This window comes from Typopeltis vanoorti, chromosome 10 (genome assembly GCF_054136105.1).
Source record: "Typopeltis vanoorti isolate ZY-2024b chromosome 10, IOZ_Tvanoo_1.0, whole genome shotgun sequence".
In the NCBI taxonomy this organism is placed as follows: domain Eukaryota; kingdom Metazoa; phylum Arthropoda; class Arachnida; order Uropygi; family Thelyphonidae; genus Typopeltis; species Typopeltis vanoorti.
In genome coordinates, this window is record NC_143558.1 from 3,138,350 (window position 1) to 3,157,443 (window position 19,094).

The 19,094-nt window shown below is 37.8% G+C and overlaps 1 protein-coding gene across 2 annotated transcripts in view; it reads left to right on the plus strand.

Annotated features, from left to right (window-relative positions):
• Stip1 (Stress-induced phosphoprotein 1) overlaps positions 1 to 19,094 on the plus strand; it is a 205,291-nt gene that overhangs the window by 111,686 nt on the left and 74,511 nt on the right. For both annotated transcript variants that reach the window (XM_090398793.1, XM_090398792.1), the window contains exon 6: positions 6,338 to 6,464. In XM_090398793.1, the coding sequence (XP_090254919.1) occupies positions 6,338 to 6,464 (127 nt within the window). The remainder of the gene's footprint in view (positions 1 to 6,337; positions 6,465 to 19,094) is intronic.

The following is a 19,094-nucleotide window of genomic DNA, read 5'->3' on the forward strand; positions in this document are numbered from 1 at the left end:
GGTGTTTGGTGAAATGTATAAGAGATGCCAATTTTTTATATGGTCTATAAGTGGTTGTATGGTTGCATTTCCTTAGGATTTTTGTCAGTTTTTCAGATGTGCCCTGGATATATGGAATGGTGATAGATTTTGAGTAATCTCTACCTCCCCCACTCCCAACAATATGGGATTATAAAAACACTATAGTGCATGTTTAAGTTAAGGGATATTACATCCCATATAGTTTCTTAGCCGAATAAGAAACTCAAAGAGTTTCATGCCGAATATAGTAGAAACTATATAAAGTTCGGCGATTCCAAGCGTAAGCAAATACCTGGATACTGCAGCAACTGACCCTAAAGGTAGTGCAAGCTGAGGCAACTCGTGTCAAAGGTGGAGCAAGCTCCAATCACTATCCTTGATATTTACCCATAATGTGAACTTAGCTCCTAAGAGCTGTATTATTGTTCGACATTATGAGAGAAGGTCACTACCCAGACCGGTTTCAACCTTTATTGAGGTCTCATCAGTGAGTAGGCAGACCTAGTTAATATCAAGTTTGTAGCGAACAGAACTTACCACCCTTCTACGAGTTTTGCCATGAGGTGTCCTAATAAATTATTAGATATATGAAGAGCCAAAGGCTTCAATTCGGCGACATATAACTTGTTTAAGTTAAGGGATATTACATCCCATATAGTTTCTTAGCCGAATAAGAAACTCAGAGTTTCATGCCGAATATAGTAGAAACTATATAAAGTTCGGCGATTCCAAGCGTAAGCAAATACCTGGATACTGCAGCAACTGACCCTAAAGGTAGTGCAAGCTGAGGCAACTCGTGTCAAAGGTGGAGCAAGCTCCAATCACTATCCTTGATATTTACCCATAATGTGAACTTAGCTCCTAAGAGCTGTATTATTGTTCGACATTATGAGAGAAGGTCACTACCCAGACCGGTTTCAACCTTTATTGAGGTCTCATCAGTGAGTAGGCAGACCTAGTTAATTGAAGCCTTTGAAGCCGAATTGAAGCCTTTGGCTCTTCATATATCTAATAATTTATTAGGACACCTCATGGCAAAACTCGTAGAAGGGTGGTAAGTTCTGTTCGCTACAAACTTGATATTAACTAGGTCTGCCTACTCACTGATGAGACCTCAATAAAGGTTGAAACCGGTCTGGGTAGTGACCTTCTCTCATAATGTCGAACAATAATACAGCTCTTAGGAGCTAAGTTCACATTATGGGTAAATATCAAGAATAGTGATCGGAGCTTGCTCCACCTTTGACACGAGTTGCCTCAGCTTGCACTACCTTTAGGGTCAGTTGCTGCAGTATCCAGGTATTTGCTTATGCTTGGAATCGCCGAACTTTATATAGTTTCTACTATATTCGGCATGAAACTCTTTGAGTTTCTTATTCGGCTAAGAAACTATATGGGATGTAATATCCCTTAACTTAAACAAGTTATATGTCGCCGAATTGAAGCCTTTGGCTCTTCATATATCTAATAATTTATTAGGACACCTCATGGCAAAACTCGTAGAAGGGTGGTAAGTTCTGTTCGCTACAAACTTGATATTAACTAGGTCTGCCTACTCACTGATGAGACCTCAAGTTCCAGATTTAGCGGCCCCGAGAGAAAGCTCCATGTTCCAGTCTTCTTTTGGATTCTAGTTTTTCTTTTGTTGGTTTTTATTTTTTGCAGCCTCGTTCCAATCGGTGCAGGTCCGTTTTAGGGTATTTCCTTTTGGGGACTGAAATTTGCTATTCCCTTGGTAAGGTATTTGCTTTTTAACAATGTCGAAATTCTTGCCAAGAGTTCGTACTCTCGGGATCGAAATTGACCCAAACATCGACAAGGCGACGTTTGTGAGAGCTCTTCTCAAAGTCGTCAAAGCAGAAAGTATTTACGGGCTTACCCCCTACGGGGGGGGGGGGTAGATTCCAAATAGTAACAAACAACATAGAAACAAGAGAAATGCTCCTTAAGGGCGTAGAATGTGAAGGGAAAAAATACCTGCCCTTCCTAGTCGGAAGTATTTTAAAATCCCTAAAAATTGACAGGTTCCCACTCGAATATCTAGAGAAAGGGGAGGAAATCATTAAAACCATTTTCTCCAAGTGGGGGACTGTCCGAAACGTAACAATCGGACAAGACGCGGATATCCCAGAGTGGAAATCAGGGGAAGTGAGCATTTCAATCGAGATGAAAACCGAGGTCCCCAACTTGATTTTTTAGGCTCAGCAAGAGTAATAGTCAATTATCCAGGCGTAAGAAAACAATGTTTTCGGTGCACCGCTTTGGGTCACCTTAGCGCTCACTGCCCGAAAAACAACACATGCCGCAACTGCTTATCGACAGAACACTCATTGAATCAATGTGAGTCACCGTGCCGTAAATGTGGGAACATATCCCATAAAATAGATATTTGTCCTAATAGGACCCTTGCAGAAAGAGCAGGAGGCGCCATAACACCTGCGGCAGCAGCCATTCCTAAGCTCACAACACAGGACTCTCGAGCTACCGGCCAAACAGTAAATGAACCACAAACAACTGAACCAGAAGAGTTTCCAGCCCTCCAACCGCCAGTTACCGCAACGACTACATTAGGAAATCAGGCAATAACTGGGAGGAACGCAGAAGGGAGAATTAGGAAGAAAAAGAAACAGAACACTAAGAAATCTTACACCAATGAATCGGGAGGCAACAATAACAGCACAGAAACAGAGGAAATGGATATCAACACCAGTACAACAAAACGCCCCATCACGCCAGAAGAAGAATAAGGAGAAATGAAACGAAATAAACAGGACACTGAAAGCCAAATAGAAGCCTCAAGTTCAAACGAGGATGAGGAAGGAAATGAGATAATATCGCAAAACAACACAGAAAATGAGGAAGAAACCTCATCAGAAGAAGAAGACAGAGAGCAAGGAAACAATCCAGAAACTAAGGAAGGAACAAAGTTGGTTAAAAGCAATACTCCAAACGGCTCTGTCATTTTGAAGAACTTTAAGGGATCTCCAAAAACGGCAGGAAAACTATTTCAGATAATGACCACAAAAGGAGAGCCAACTTTCTTGCTCTTTAAAAGGAGCAATAGACTCATATGGGGAGAACTCTATGTAAAGGATATAACCAAGGTCGAGCCCCAGCAACTGGACGGTCACCTGGACTTAACAGAGGAGGAAAAACAACACTTATGCGACACATTGAAGTCGCTGACACGAGTAGATCTGAAAAAGAGATACCCAGGGATAATGAAGGAATTTGAAAAAAGAACTTTACCAGTAGATACAAACACCGGTTCTTCTCATGCCATTACAAAACCGGTAAAAAGAAAAGAACCCCGATATGAATATTCGAATGTAACAGAACGAATCCTATTCTATCTTAGGAATAAACCCGAGATAAAAAACAAAGTCCACACAGCTGTACAGGAAAAGGGAAACGTGGCTTTGCAATGTGAAGGTGAGCTAGAGAGTCTTAGAATATGGCTCAAGTTTGGGAAAGTCACTTACGACCGAGCGGAATGGAATGAATGCTTGAAGAAAATATGGCAACTTAATGATGAAGAGTCAGTACACGTACTCACAGTGATGGAAAACGTGGTAAAAGACTATGAGGAAGCGGTAAGAGATAGCAGGGCAAATATGACTTAAAAAAAAAAAAAATTAAAAAAAAAAAAAGCCCCTTCTAAGTTTCTTGGTTCTGTTTCTGTATGTTCACGCTTAATCCACATAGGAGGGGGCAGACCTGAGAACCCGAGCGGCGAAGGCTTACAGTGGGGCGGTGCAGCTCCTTGCGGGCTGTATCACTCGGGCCAGGCTCTTCCCCCGTTCTTGCAGTACTTTTCTGTTAATTCACCGACTTTTGTTGTTTCTGTTTATGTGTGTCCTAGTTCTTTTGATTTTCAATTTATGTGTGTCTTCCTGCATTTGTTTTTTTCACTTCTTTCATCGGCCAGACATCTGAAGAGGTGGCTGGCCGGAGAACGGATGGAGGGAGATAATGTCGGAGATCTGCTTGGTATTGGCATTTAAGTCAGGCCAAGTAGATCGACTGAGGCCTCCTTTAACTATCTACTACTATCCACTCTATCTTTCCTCTCCTCTCTCACTATCAAGCTGACTCTCAGCACAACTTTTTGAAATCTAAAGAGGCCAGTGATGAAAGGCATGAACTCCCATTCTACCTCAATAAAGGTTGAAACCGGTCTGGGTAGTGACCTTCTCTCATAATGTCGAACAATAATACAGCTCTTAGGAGCTAAGTTCACATTATGGGTAAATATCAAGAATAGTGATCGGAGCTTGCTCCACCTTTGACACGAGTTGCCTCAGCTTGCACTACCTTTAGGGTCAGTTGCTGCAGTATCCAGGTATTTGCTTACGCTTGGAATCGCCGAACTTTATATAGTTTCTACTATATTCGGCATGAAACTCTTTGAGTTTCTTATTCGGCTAAGAAACTATATGGGATGTAATATCCCTTAACTTAAACAAGTTATATGTCACCGAATTGAAGCCTTTGGCTCTTCATATATCTAATAACTATAGTGCATGCTTTTATGGATGGGATTGCTATGAAAAACTAACACTTCAGAAGTCTTGCAGTGAACTCTGTCTAGCTGTATACAAGACAGTGTTCAAACAAATTTTAACTTATGGATCTGATTGCTAAGTTAGAAATTAAACACTTGATCCAAGACTGGAGAGATATGAGAGTCTGAGAAAAATTAAGGGAATGAACAGATGGCATCTGTTCATTCCAATTGGAACTGTCTGCACATTTAGCCTAGTGGCTTTGCAACCATATGCCTGGGTTAGGAGTGTTTGAAGTTCAATTCCTGTCGACGACGCAAGGAGCTTAAGGATCTTCCTCAGCCATAGCCAAGTTAACCGGTCTTTGGCGTGGACAGCAGGGCTTTTTCCACCAGTTTATCTGGGGGTTTTTCATCCTGCAAGCAGGCAAACCGATCCCGCAAACAAGCGGATTACATTCGGGAATGCTGACCCAGCCATAGGCTTGATTTGTCAGCTATGCCGGTTTCAAGCCTGGGTAAAATGGGGGGGGGGGTTTGAGATGGTGCCGTACTCCCCCGTAAAGGGGACTCGCGGCTGTTGTATCATCGTACGATAATTATTAATTATTCTCATTGGAACTCAAATGTAAATGTTGGAAGAATGTGCTCTTTGTTGGAAAGACAGGTCCAAATCCCATCTAGGATGCAAAGAACATTTATAAGGGCATTTTAAGATGAAAGTGAGTTAGTTGTTAGCCTTGTGGCAGTGGTTTTGTTTTACAAATTCAGGGTACCTACTTCTTTCATATCTAAGCACACACAAAACACAGAAGCAGCTGGAAAATATCCGCAGTTTGTGCATGTTCTTGAGTTGGGTAGTTCTGAATTACAGAGCTAATTAATTCTATGAAGCTAATTTATTTCTGTTAATTGCATGTGCTCTTTAGTGATTTTGGCCAGTTGGCATGTTTTGCAGGATGAAAAATTATTTTTTTTTTTTTGGAGGGGGGGGGGGGAGTAAACTGATGTCTTTCCAACCAAAGGCTATCATCATCACTGACTGAAGCATTTAGCAGGCATAATATACTTGACTGTGCATAATCCTAAACAATTTCCACTAAACTGTGGAAGTATATCTCTTGATTGAAAAAGTTTGTTGTTTATAATTCAATGCATTAATTCAGATCTTTATTATTGTATCAGATCATTTCCATATACTTGTTGCCATAATCTCTGTTTTTTTCTTTTTTTCCCATTTTTTAATGCATACCTGAGACAAATTTCAAGTCCACGTAATGTGCAAAAGATATGCAGTCTTCCTCTTGATCACCATCTCATTCACCAGTTGAATGAAGGGTGAATGAAACTCGTATGTATTGACACAATTTACAGGAATGGTGGGAAATATATCCATAGGACAACGTTAAGTTTATCCCTGTACCATTAACCACGCTACCGGCCAAGACGCCTATAGACGTCAATGTTATCATGGATGAGAGTGCATATTAAAATTGTAATACCATTGATATTACATTGAAATATATGATGGATACGAAGCATACGAGGATGCGTATTTGATCCATAATGGCCGGTAAGGTGGTTAAGCACAGTCCCCGCTTGATAATTCTCTGTTGATCCTCCATTCTGAGATATTCTCAGAATGGAGTGATGCATATGTATCACATGACTTCAGGTGGTTAGTATTTCACTTAGATGATTTAGACCTATACAACTTAGATAATTGAGGTGTGATATGTCATAACTGTATAAACTACAGTTACAATAATGGAATATCTATTTTTTTATTTCTAAATATAATTATTATTTTAGGCTATAAAAGAAAAAGAAAGTGGAAATACTGCTTACAAAAACAAAGATTTTGAAACAGCATTGAAGTGTTATGATAAAGCTATAGAGTTAGATTCAACAGATATGACATTTTATACTAATAAAGCAGGTATGTAATTAATATATTAAGCCTTGTTTTGTATTTATAACTGTTTTATTTGTGTACTATTTTAAATAAACCACATTTGTAATAACTAAAATTTAGCATATTTAATCTTTATTGGTGATTTTTTTCCCCCACTATTCAGAACAACTTCATTGGGTATACCCATTCTGTATTTTAGGTGTGTGTGTGTGTGGGAGGGGATTTTTTAGTGTTTAATACCTGAACTATAAACGTATGCCATTAATGAGCTATTAGGATTATCTGGTGGAATGCAGAATATCTATTTTAAAAGCTTTGTAAATAAAATAAGTTTTTCCTTTGAGTGATTGAAATTCCATTTATGATAATAGAATAATTTATGTCTACATGTTGGATTTTTGTGCTTTTGACATCCCCCTCTTACTCAAATACTACCATATGTTGAAAGCAGCCAATATAGTTGTTTGCTAAATAATAATCAACAGATATGAATTTCTTATAAAGAACTTTTTTCTCCACACACACATTTTGAGAGAGAAAAGAAAAAAAAAAATTGAGCTATATTAAGAAAGTGTATTAATATTTGTAAATGACTATACATAATATCTTTAAATTAGAAACTGGATGTGATTGATTCTTCTTACTTATCAATGCTTTTGAAGAATGATTGTCAGGACAGAATTCCTATGAGCAATTCCTTTGTCTTGTAAATTAGTTTTCTTTCCTAGTATACACAATTCCAAAGAAGTATAAAAAAATCTTTATAATTCATGTTATTTAATGGCTAATATTTAATCAAATACAGTCTCAATTTCTGGGCTAATGTAAACATAGTAGGAAAAATTATACATGTTCTCTAATTTAAAAGACCTCACTTTGGATATCATCATCAAATTCCTGCCGTGTACCCTCAAGGGGTGTACAGGATATGATAGTACTACATGAAAAAATTACATCATTATTAATTTCTTATCTACAATTTTCCTCCAAATCAGTCTGTTACTTGTCCAACAGTTACTTGTCTATCGTCTAAGGCACTTTGTACTGTATCAATCCACCTATATCTCGGTCTTCCTCTGGGTCGTTTTGCTGCCAACCTGGCAGAGAACACTTGTTTTGCTAATCTTTCCTCACCCATTCTGTTTAAGTGACCAAACCACCTGAGATTAGCTCTGCTAACACATTCCTGGATGCTGACAATGTCAAGTTCTTTCCTAATATTCTCGTTTTTAATATGATATTGCCATTGATGCCATCTGTTCATGCCTATAATCTTTCTCAGGACTCTCATATCTGTGGTCTCTAGTCTTTGGTCTTCTGACCCAGCTCTCAGATCCATAAGTTAAAACTGCTTTGAACACTGTCTTGTACACAGCTAATTTAGTGTTCCGACTAATTTCTCTCTTATTCCATATGAATTTATTCAGTTGACTGCCTACCATACCAGCTTCATTGATTCTGTTGTCTATTTCCATATTTAATTTACCATCTTCAGTAAAAATCATGCCTAAGTAGCTGAACTGTTTTACTTGTTCCACAGTTCCCGTTCACAACTCAGTTGACATTTTCAACAATTCTACCTATTTTCATTGTCTTTGTCTTTTTAATGCTGACCTTCCTACCATATCTATTACAACAGTTATTCAATTTAGTCAAGGAATCTTGCAAACTTGTAGTGGATTTATTTAGAAGTATAACATCGTCTGCATAAAGCAAAGAGCTGACATTAACATCTCCAATTTTGACATCATTTTTAATACCACTTTCCTTCATAATGTGATCCATATAGATAATGAATAACAGAGGGGATAATGTACATCCTTGTCTCACACCAGATTTAACATTAAACCATCTTCCTGTACTTCATTCAATTCTAACTACTGACTTACAACTCAAATAAAGACTAAGTATTGCTTGATATAATGCCCCATTGACACCATATAACTGCAGTGTATTGAATAGCTTCTCTCTTGGCACCTTGTCATATGCCTTTTCCAAATCGACAAAACTTAAATACAGATCTTTGTTATATTCCCATGCTTACTCGACTATTTGTCGTAAAGTGTAGATCTGATCCTGACAGCCTCTGTTTGGCCTGAATCCAGCTTGTTCTTTAAGCTTTTCTTCCACAATTCTTCTCAACCGTTTCTCAAGTATACTTGCATAGATCTTGTTTTAAAAGAGGTAAACCGTGAATAGACATAACTATACATAATAAATAACGGAAAAACTCACGTAGAAATATTATTTAATAGTATAATTTTCGCCTCTGTGTCACAGGCATCTTCAGTACAATTAAGCTCAAAATTAAACACTAACTGACAATTCCAAAAAGCGCCACCTAAGTAGCTGGTGTAAGATAACTAAAAAGGTCAATAACTTTCCTAAAAAAAAATTAATAAATAAATAAAATAAAATAAAATAAAAAAATAAAAAAAAAATTAATACAATAAAATGTTAGGAAAGATTAGCTGATTTGTAAAGTACTATCTCCCATAAAGGGGATAGACGTAAGCCGTCGGTTCTGTTTAAGTTAGGAGAATGAAGTAGAGTTTCACATGCTTCTTTATAAAGGCGTTCCATGAGAAACTGACTTTTGTGAAGAACTCTTGTCTTTCTCCAATGAACTCTGTGTCTAGTGAAGATGGCATGTTCTGCAAGTCCAGACTTTTCAGGTTTAAAGTATTCAATATAAGATTGGTGTTCTTCTAGCCGAATGGAGGCAGATCTTCCTGTTTGTCCGAAATAACATAATCCACAAGAGCAGGAATCTGGTAGACACCTGGATGATTAAGATGTGGAAGCTTGTCCTTTGGAGAAGCGAGAAAGGTGGAGATTTTTTTTTTCTAAACGGTCGAAAGGCAACAAAAATATTCAGTGGTTTTAAAATTTTTGCTATACGTTCACTGATACCTTGTATATAAGGGATAGTAATGCGCGTTATTTCCTCTGTGTTTGAAGAGGGAGACATATTAAATCTACTCAAAGTTCTTTTAATGAAGCAATTCTTATAGCCATTAGATAGAAAGGAAGAAGTTATATATCGTATTTCTTTCTGTAAAAGATCGTCTGTAGAGCAAAAGGAGTGGGCCCGATGAACCAGTGTTTTAATAGTTCCTTTTGTTCTACAGACGATCTTTTACAGAAAGAAATACGATATATAACTTCTTCCTTTCTATCTAATGGCTATAAGAATTGCTTCATTAAAAGAACTTTGAGTAGATTTAATATGTCTCCCTCTTCAAACACAGAGGAAATAACGCGCATTACTATCCCTTATATACAAGGCATCAGTGAACGTATAGCAAAAATTTTAAAACCACTGAATATTTTTGTTGCCTTTCGACCGTTTAGAAAAATCTCCACCTTTCTCGCTTCTCCAAAGGACAAGCTTCCACATCTTAATCATCCAGGTGTCTACCAGATTCCGTGCTCTTGTGGATTATATTATTTCGGACAAACGGGAAGATCTGCCTCCATTCGGCTAGAAGAACACCAATCTTATATTGAATACTTTAAACCTGAAAAGTCTGGACTTGCAGAACATGCCATCTTCACTAGACACAGAGTTCATTGGAGAAAGACAAGAGTTCTTCACAAAAGTCAGTTTCTCATGGAACGCCTTTATAAAGAAGCATGTGAAACTCTACTTCATTCTCCTAACTTAAACAGAACCGACGGCTTACGTCTATCCCCTTTATGGGAGATAGTACTTTACAAATCAGCTAATCTTTCCTAACTTTTTATTGTATTAAATTTTTTATTTATTTATTTTATTTTATTTTATTTATTTATTAATTTTTTTTTTAGGAAAGTTATTGACCTTTTTAGTTATCTTACACCAGCTACTTAGGTGGCGCTTTTTGGAATTGTCAGTTAGTGTTTAATTTTGAGCTTAATTGTACTGAAGATGCCTGTGACACACAGGCGAAAATTATACTATTAAATAATATTTCTACGTGAGTTTTTCCGTTATTTATTATGTATAGTTGCATAGTTCCAGGAACACTCAGTAGGGAAATACCTCTGTAATTCTCACATTGTTTTATTTCCCTTTTTATATATGGGTACTATGAGAGCTCTACTCCAATCATCGGGAATTCGTCCCTCTGTCAGGCTTTCTGAACTATGCAGTGCAGCCACTGTAAGACTCTTATACTTCAGCATTTCTGGTCGGATATCATCTACTCCTGCTGCCTTTCCACATTTCAAGCCTTTGATGGCTAGTTCTACTTCAAGTATGGATATGAATTCCTGACTGCATGCCTGGTCAGTGTTTTTTACCACTGTGCTGTCATCACTGCTTGTTTCATTTAGCAGTTTTTCAAAGTAATTACTCCATACTTCAAGGATATCTTTTTCTCCCGTTTTCATGTCACCTTTATCATCTCTGACTCCTTTTACAGCACTCTTTCCTCCATTCCTAAGCTTCTTCAACAACCTCCAGAATATTTTTCCACCTTCTTGATATTTATTTTCTATATTCTTGCCAAAGTCCTCCCATGACTTTTGTTTAGCTAGTTTTACACAGTGTTTAGCACTCTTGCATTTGTCTCTATATTCTCTAAGAGCACAAGCTGACTTATTTGACAGGAACTTTTGATATGCTTTCTTCTTTTCCTTCACTGCCTCTTTAACTTCCTGTGTCCACCAGTGAGTTCTGATTTTTTTATCCTTACAGACAACCTCACCACATGCCTCTCTGGCAGAATCAATCAATGTTTTCTTCAGAGTTTGCCACTGAATCTCCAAGGTTTGATTCCTGTTCTCACTCTTTCATTTTTCCTTCAATAATCTTTGTGTATTTTAGTCTACAGTTAACATCTGAGAGCTGCTCAACTTTTATTCGCTTTAAAACTTTCTTACATGTTATTCTTTTCAATATGAAATTCAATTTTATCTTGCTCAAGACTAAATAGTGATCACTTCCAATTTCAAATCCCCTGTACACTCTTGTGTCCTGCACCAGGGAGAAAACATCACTATCAACAATAACATAGTCAATGAGATTTTTTTTATTGCTTGCCTCTTCTCTCCATGTGAATTTGTGCACATTTTTATGTTGGAACATTCTGTTAGTAATAACCAGTCCATGTCCTGGGCAGAAATCCAACAGGAATTTGCCATTATTGTTAGCTTTGATCTTTTCTCCAAATTTTTCCAATATATTTTTGTATGTCCGACAATCATTTCCTATTCTGCTATTTAGATCCCCAACAAAGGTCGACTTGTTCATTTTCATTGTGTCAGTTGCTTTCTCTATAGCCTCAAAAAATTCCTCTACTTCTACCTTAGTAGAACTTTCTGTGGGACCATAGGCACAAATAAGTCTCATTGTCCAGTTCCCCATTCTCATATTTGCCCACATCACTCTACTTGAGACTGCTTGCCATTCAAGAAGATTAGCCTTGTATTTTGTGTTGAATACTATGGCTACTCCTTTTCCTTGATTGTCATTGCCTGAATATAACATTTTGTATTTGTTGCTCAGAAAAATCTCACCAGTTTTGGTCTTTTTTGTTTCAGTCACCCCTATTATGTCGATCTAGTACTTATCTAATTCCTCAGCTAGCTCCATTTCTTTGCCATTCAGGCTTCTTATGTTGATAGTACCGATCTTTAACTCTTGTGAAGTTGAGTGGGCTTTGTAAACTATCAATTAAGACTCGGATTCTGTATGTTTTAGTTGAGAAGCCATTATAATGATTCTTATATCCAAAGTGTGTGAAAACACTTTGGATATAAGAATCGTTATAATGGCTTCTCAACTAAAACATACAGAATCTGAGTCTTACTTGATAGCTTACAACTGGCTATTCTAATAGCCAATTGTACTGACTGGTTGCTCTTCTCTATCCTTGTTTTGAGCCCATATACATGAGGTTGGCTGGTCAACCTATAGTACTTTAGTACCGTATATGGGTGGTGGGATGGGAAAGGAGGAACTTGTTAACATTCGATTTGAAAGCCTGTATATTGTATTCCTTGAGAAATACCTCAGGGGGAAGACTGTTCCACAGTACAGCAGTAGCAGGGATGAAGGAGGAGGAAAAGAAACTTGTTCTGTGGGTTTCAGGGTGTACGGTGAAGGGATGTTGGGAGATGGGGGAATTATTGATATTATTTCAGATGAGCATTTTCCATGAAAATATTTGTAGAATATACAAATTGCAGAGACTAAACGTCTATGTGAAAGTGGGGGGAGTGAGTCGGTAAGAGATGGATCATTTATCAGTCTACTTGCTCTCCTCTGTATTGAGTCAAGCATTTTGAGGGAACTTTTCGGAGCCCCACTCTAAATGCGAGAGCAGTATTCGATAGTAATGTTTTGAGCGAAAGAGAAAGCCTAGTTTTTTGGAAGCTGTGGATGCAATGGTTGTGATCTGTTTATATCAGGAGAGGACTGATGTCATGGTAATTCCTAGAAGAGAAATTTCATCTTGTCTGGGGATTTGAGTGTTATAAAAAATAATACTGGAGGAAATTGGTTCTTTTTTGTGAGAAATAAGACAGAACTGGGTTTTACTAGCATTGAATAACAAGCTTATCTGAGCTCCATCGGAGGATGTTTTGGAGGTCTGCATTAAGAGAAGTTGTGGTTGATGTTCTGTGGGTTGAAGTGAGTTGTGTAGGGTAAGGTTAATCAAATGAAAGGGAGGAGGCAATCTGCTGTCATCTGCAAAACTGTGTATTGGGTTGGAGGTCATCTGAAGTAGATCATTGATGTATAGAAGGAAGAGGGTTGGTGAGAGAACTGAACCTTGTGCGACCCCAGCATTAGTTGGATAGTGGGAGGATAGGGAGCCATCTACCATTATACATAGTGTGCGTCCAGACAGGAAGTTGGCAATCCATCTGCAGAAGTCCTTAGACAGTCCAAATGATGGAAGTTTGCTTAGTAAGCCTTTGTGCCAGACTTGGTCAAAGACTTTAGAGATAGTCGAGTGCAACTACTTGGGATTCGCCAAATTTTTCCATGGTATATGTCCAGAGATGGGTGATATATGAGAGCAGGTCACCTGTTGATCGGTATCGGTACTGGTGGTCGCTTAATAGCTGGATACCTTCAAGGTAGAGTAGTAGTTGAGAATTGATGATTTTCTCCATCACTTTAGATAGGATTGAGGTGAGTGAGATAGGGCGGTAGTTGATGGCAGCGATTTGTCTCCCTTTTTGGGAATGGGTTGAAATAGGCCAATTTCCAGGCTTTGGGATATATATACCAGTGGAGTAAGACGGCGTGTACAGATGGCAAAGGATAGGAGTCAGTTCTGCTGCACAGACCTTCAGGACAATTGGAGAAATGCCATCAGGGCCAGGGGCTTTTTTGTGTCTAATTTTGACAACAGGTTTATGATCTCTTTCTGGCAAAAGGATATAGGGGGCATTGTATGTTGGGCAGTTGGAATGACTGGGGGCATCTGCCATTGTTGGTTATGTGTGCATTGCAGGCAAAGTGTGAAGCCAGGAGATTAGCTTTTTTCTGTGGGGTGATGCTGCAATTGAGCCATCTGGATATGATAGGAGTGGGAGTAGTGTAGGGAGTAGTACAATAGTCCAATCATGGGAATGAAGCATAGTAGTCTCGGAAGCTGTTCCAATTTGCACTGTTATAATGCCAAACTACTCTTGTGCAGGTGTGACTGTAAGCATTGTTGCATGGGGCAGGAGATGAGCACTAGATTGTGGTCAGAATTACCCAGAGGGCACACTACATTCACTGTATATTTGGAAGGGTCATTGGTAAGTAAGAGATCTAGGGTATTTGGTGAGTGATTTGGGTTATCTGGTATTCTGGTTGGCTTGTGAACTGTTTGTGTAAGGTCATTGGTGATGGCAAATATTTCAACGTCTCTGCCTGCAGGATCTGTACAACTGGAAGAGGAAAGCCAGTTGGTGTTATGAACATTAAAATCACCTAGGAGGATGATTTCAATGTCCATAACACCAACCGGCTTTCCTCTTCCAGTTGTACAGTTGGGAGGAACTTTATTAAACAAAGCAAACAAATTGAAACACAAAATTTAAAGACATAATATAAATAATCACTCAACCATGTATACTCCTGATTTCTTTGCTATATTATTCAGAAATTTTCATATTTTACTACTGTTATTTCTATTTCTAATTTCTTTCTTTCTTCCACTGTTTTAAGTTTAGTTTATTATATCAATAGAGGAAATGAAGAATTTGGCATTTTAAACTGTGAAATTTTAACTGCCATTTCTGAAATCAGAATACCTGGGTACGCTATGATAATTTACATAGTCTAGTATGTTTTAGGATACTGGGCTATATGATACATCAGCTTGTTTGGAGGATATGATTATTCAACATTTGTAGTTAATCTCTTGTTATTATTATTACGGGCAACTCCAAGGAGTCCTTAGACTCATCGAGGGAGGCCCTAACATCATGTCAAGAACAACTATTCAACATTCACACAGTATCTATCATACTTTGCCTTCAACTCATTCACAGTCATAGCACCCACAACAGACTTTGGCAGCTTATTCCACTCATTTACCACTCTCAAAGTAAAAAACCTAGCTCTAACACCCTTGCTAATCACACTCTTGCCCAGTTTCCATGGATGGCCCCTAGTCCTCCCACCACCAGTCCTGTACTCAAAAATATCTTCTGAATTAATCTTATAGAAACAATTTGGTAATTTGAATGTCTCAATCATATTACCCCTCTTTCGCCTATCAACCAATTTCTGCAACCCACAAATCTTCAACCTGTTCTCATAAGGTTCATTCCATAGACCCGTTATCATCTTGGTCACTTGCCTCTGGATACTCTCCACCTCCTCCCCATCAAGAAGAAACCCTGGTGCCCAAATCTGGGCACAGTAGTCTAGATGGGGTCTTATCAAGGCTCGATATAGAGGAACAATAACTTGCTTGCCTCTGCTCATCAAAGTATTCTTCAGTAACCAAGTGATTTGATGAGCTGATTTAGCCACTTTTGCAATGTGCCCCCTAAACTTCAACTCCCTATCCACCAACATTCCCAAATCCCTAGCCTCGTCAATCTCCTGGAGTACAGTTCCACCAGTGTGGTATACTGCTACTAATCTTTTCACCCCCAAATGCATAACCTTACATTTTGCCACATTAAATTGACATCCATTCTCCTTAGCCCAGTCCTTCAAACTATCGAAATCATTCTGCAAAATTTTGACATCCTGTGCATTCACTATTGCTCTACCCAACTTTGCATCATCAGCAAACAAATGAACAGTTCCTCTCAGATCCTTTCTGATATCATTAATGAACAAATTAAACAGTAGTGGTCCAAGAACAGTACCCTGCGGCACACCACTAGTCACAAGCCATCTTTTGGACTCTACTCCTGAATAAACCACTCTCTGATATCTCTCCATCAACCACCCTCCTATCCATCTCACCAACCCTATATCTATCCCCATCTGCTCCAGTTTACTGATTAGGGTTCTATGTGGTATCCCATCAAAAGCCTAGGCAAGGTCCAGTAGTATTACTGTAAATCCATTACCCCTATCCACTTCAGCCGTCACTGTGTTATAAAACGTGAGCATGTTACTGAGGCATGATCTACCCTTCACAAAACCATGTTGTCCCCTATACAATATCCCATTTTCATCTATCCAATCCCATATTCTTTTCTTGACTAATTTCTCTAAGACCTTGAAGACGACTCCTGATATGCTGATTGCTCAGTAATTTACAACAGCAGTCTTGAAACCTCCTTTATGCAGTGGAACTATTTTCCCCTCTTTCCACCCCCTCGGCACTAACCCAGACCCAATACTCAAACAAAATGATTAAGGGCACTGATGATTCTGTAGCCGCTTCATGTACGACACGAGCTGGTATACCTTCTAATCCCACAGATATATTCACATTGAGGTTTTGTAATAGACTATTCACCTCCACTTCATTCACCACAATTCCTGTATAAGCTGTTGGTTCCTTCATTCCTGCAATATCACCACATGGATGATATACTCTTGCAAAGCGCTCACTCAGTAATTCCACTATATTAGCTGATTTGGTCACCTCCCTACCATCGGCATTCTTTAAAATCATTCTGCCATATACATTTTTTCTTTTACTTTCAACATATCAAAAAAACTTTGGGATTCTCTTTAGCCTGCATGACTGATTTTCTTTCATAATCTGCATTTGCTTTTCTTACCACATTCTTTACCCTTCTGGCCTGCACTTTATACCGTTCATGTGCCTGTAGGTGGTCACCTTTCTCCTTAAATTCCCTGCACAGTTTAAATTCCCTCCACTGTTTAAAAAATATTAGAGGAAAGAATTATCTTTTAATCTGCTAGGCAAGTGAATGATTTGTGTTCCATCATTACTGACTGCAAGCAGTTTGGCTTCCCTTCAGTTTTGATCTGTGAAGTTGAACATTGGAAGTCAGTTTGAGTTATGAACACTGCATCTCCAAAGATCATTATCTCACTGTTTGTGCTCTTAGACTGCATGTGATTACTGTTGAGAGATGATAAAATGAAGTAAAGCAAATAAAGAAAAACAAAGTGATTCCAACTTGAGCTAGAGCAGATCTAAAAGGAGACCAAGGTTTGGTAACCTTTTAGCATGGAATATTCTTTTTCTCATCCACCCATGGCAAGTTGAGTTCCTCAAAGATGAATTTTGCCATTTCTGTCTGGTTGCTTTTTTTTATGTAGTTCTATTATGGAGTTTAAGGGTGTGTTCTTTAATGTTGTCAATCCATTTCGTTCTCGGTCCTTCCTCTGCTGGCCTGTCCTTCAATTCTACCATTTTATAATATGTTTGGTAGTCTTTCTGGGTTCATTCTTGAAATATGTCCAAACCAGCTTAGTTGGCTCTTTTTTAGTGCTGTAATTGTTTCTTTAAAGTTAAGTTCTTTTTTGACTTTATCATTTGTTTTTCTTTCTGTCCAGCTTGTTCTATTGATTTTTCTTAGTGATTTCATTTCAAAAGCATTGAGTTTATCCATTTCTTTTTTTCTTAAGATCCAGCATTCTGAGCCATGGAGTACTGTGGGAATTATCATTGTTTTGTATATCTTTAGTTTGAGTTCTCTGCTTAATCTTTTATTGTTTCATTTTTTTTTTGTAGTATGCCCATTGTTATCCATCCATTACTGATTCTATGTTTTATGGTTTCAAAATAGTCTAGATCATCAGTGATCATTGAGCCTAGGTAATTGAATTTCTTTACTAGTTCTATATTATTGTTTCCTATTTTCATTTGGATTGCTTCTCTTCTTCCTATTACCATTAGTTTTGTTTTACTAAAATTTCATATCATATTTGTTACTTGTTTGATGCAGCTTGGTCAGGATATTTTCTAATTTTTCTTGGCTGTCTGTAGTGATGGTTATCACTACAGACAGCCAAGAATTTGTTATATTTCTTCCATTTACAATTATATCTGTAGTCCTTCATCGACTACTTCTTTTAAATACGTGTTAAAAAAAATATGCCGACAATGGGCAACCTTGCATAACTCCTTTTTTAATTGCTATTTGATCTATTTCTATGTTTTTGTATTTCACTACTGCTTGTGTTTCTGAATAGTAATTCTTGATACAATTTAATAAGTATTTGTTGAACCCTCTGTTTTCTAAAATTTTAATGAGTTTGCTTCTGTTTGAGTCAAAAGCTTGTTTGAAGTTAATAAAACAGCAGTAGTTTTTTTTTTTTATTTTTGTCTCTCATCTGCTAATCCGTTTAATATGAAAATTGCATCTATTGTGCTTCTATTTGTAAATCCCATTTGTTGTTCTTCATAGGAATATTCAACTTTGTTTTGGAGAATCCTGATAAATATTTTATAGCAGTGGCTTAGAAGGGTAATAGGTCTATAATTAGTGCAAGATCTGACATCTCTTTTTTTGTGGATGGGTATGATCTGACCTGTTCTCCATTCTGTTGGTAAATCAGACCTGGAATATTAGACCTGACAAAAAAAAAGCACATCTTCTGTTCTTACAGGAGACATCAAGTATGGTATGATAAGGAAAGTTGAGGCAAATCGTAGTTGTAGAGGGTACCATTTGGGGTTTGGTAAGCAATAACACATTGGGTTTTTGATTCCTTCAAGTGGTGGTGCTTGTTGTTAGTTTTAAATCCTTGATTTTTTTATTTTATTTATTTCTTTGTGTCGAATTTTGTTCATTAGAGTTTTGGGGTATATTTTTGTTAGCAATTATTTTATTATTATTATTATTTTTTTTTTTTTAAACTACAGTCATACTATTATTTATTATGCTACCTTTCATGGTTAGTGTAATGTTGAAAATGTACAGAGCTAGGTATGCAGCAGGGATGAAGGGCAAGTGGATGTTCTGGGCTCTCCCATGCAGGAAGTGCCCATTTGGCAGTCCAAGCTTGTCCTCAACAGTACCCCCCCCCCTGCAAATGCTGTACTTCACACCTCCTACACATCATCTGATAGTGAACAGCATTAGGAACTTTGAGAAGCATTGTCTTCATTTCATGTAAGCTTTTTTTTTTCATAAAAATTACTAGAAAAGTAAAAAAAAAACAACGAAAATTTGCTTACTGTGCACAATAGCCATCCATGCCAGCATAGGCCTAAGTCATTATTGTATCGGTTATTCCTTTTAGATATTTCAAATGTTGTTCTTATCGATCTCAGAAGA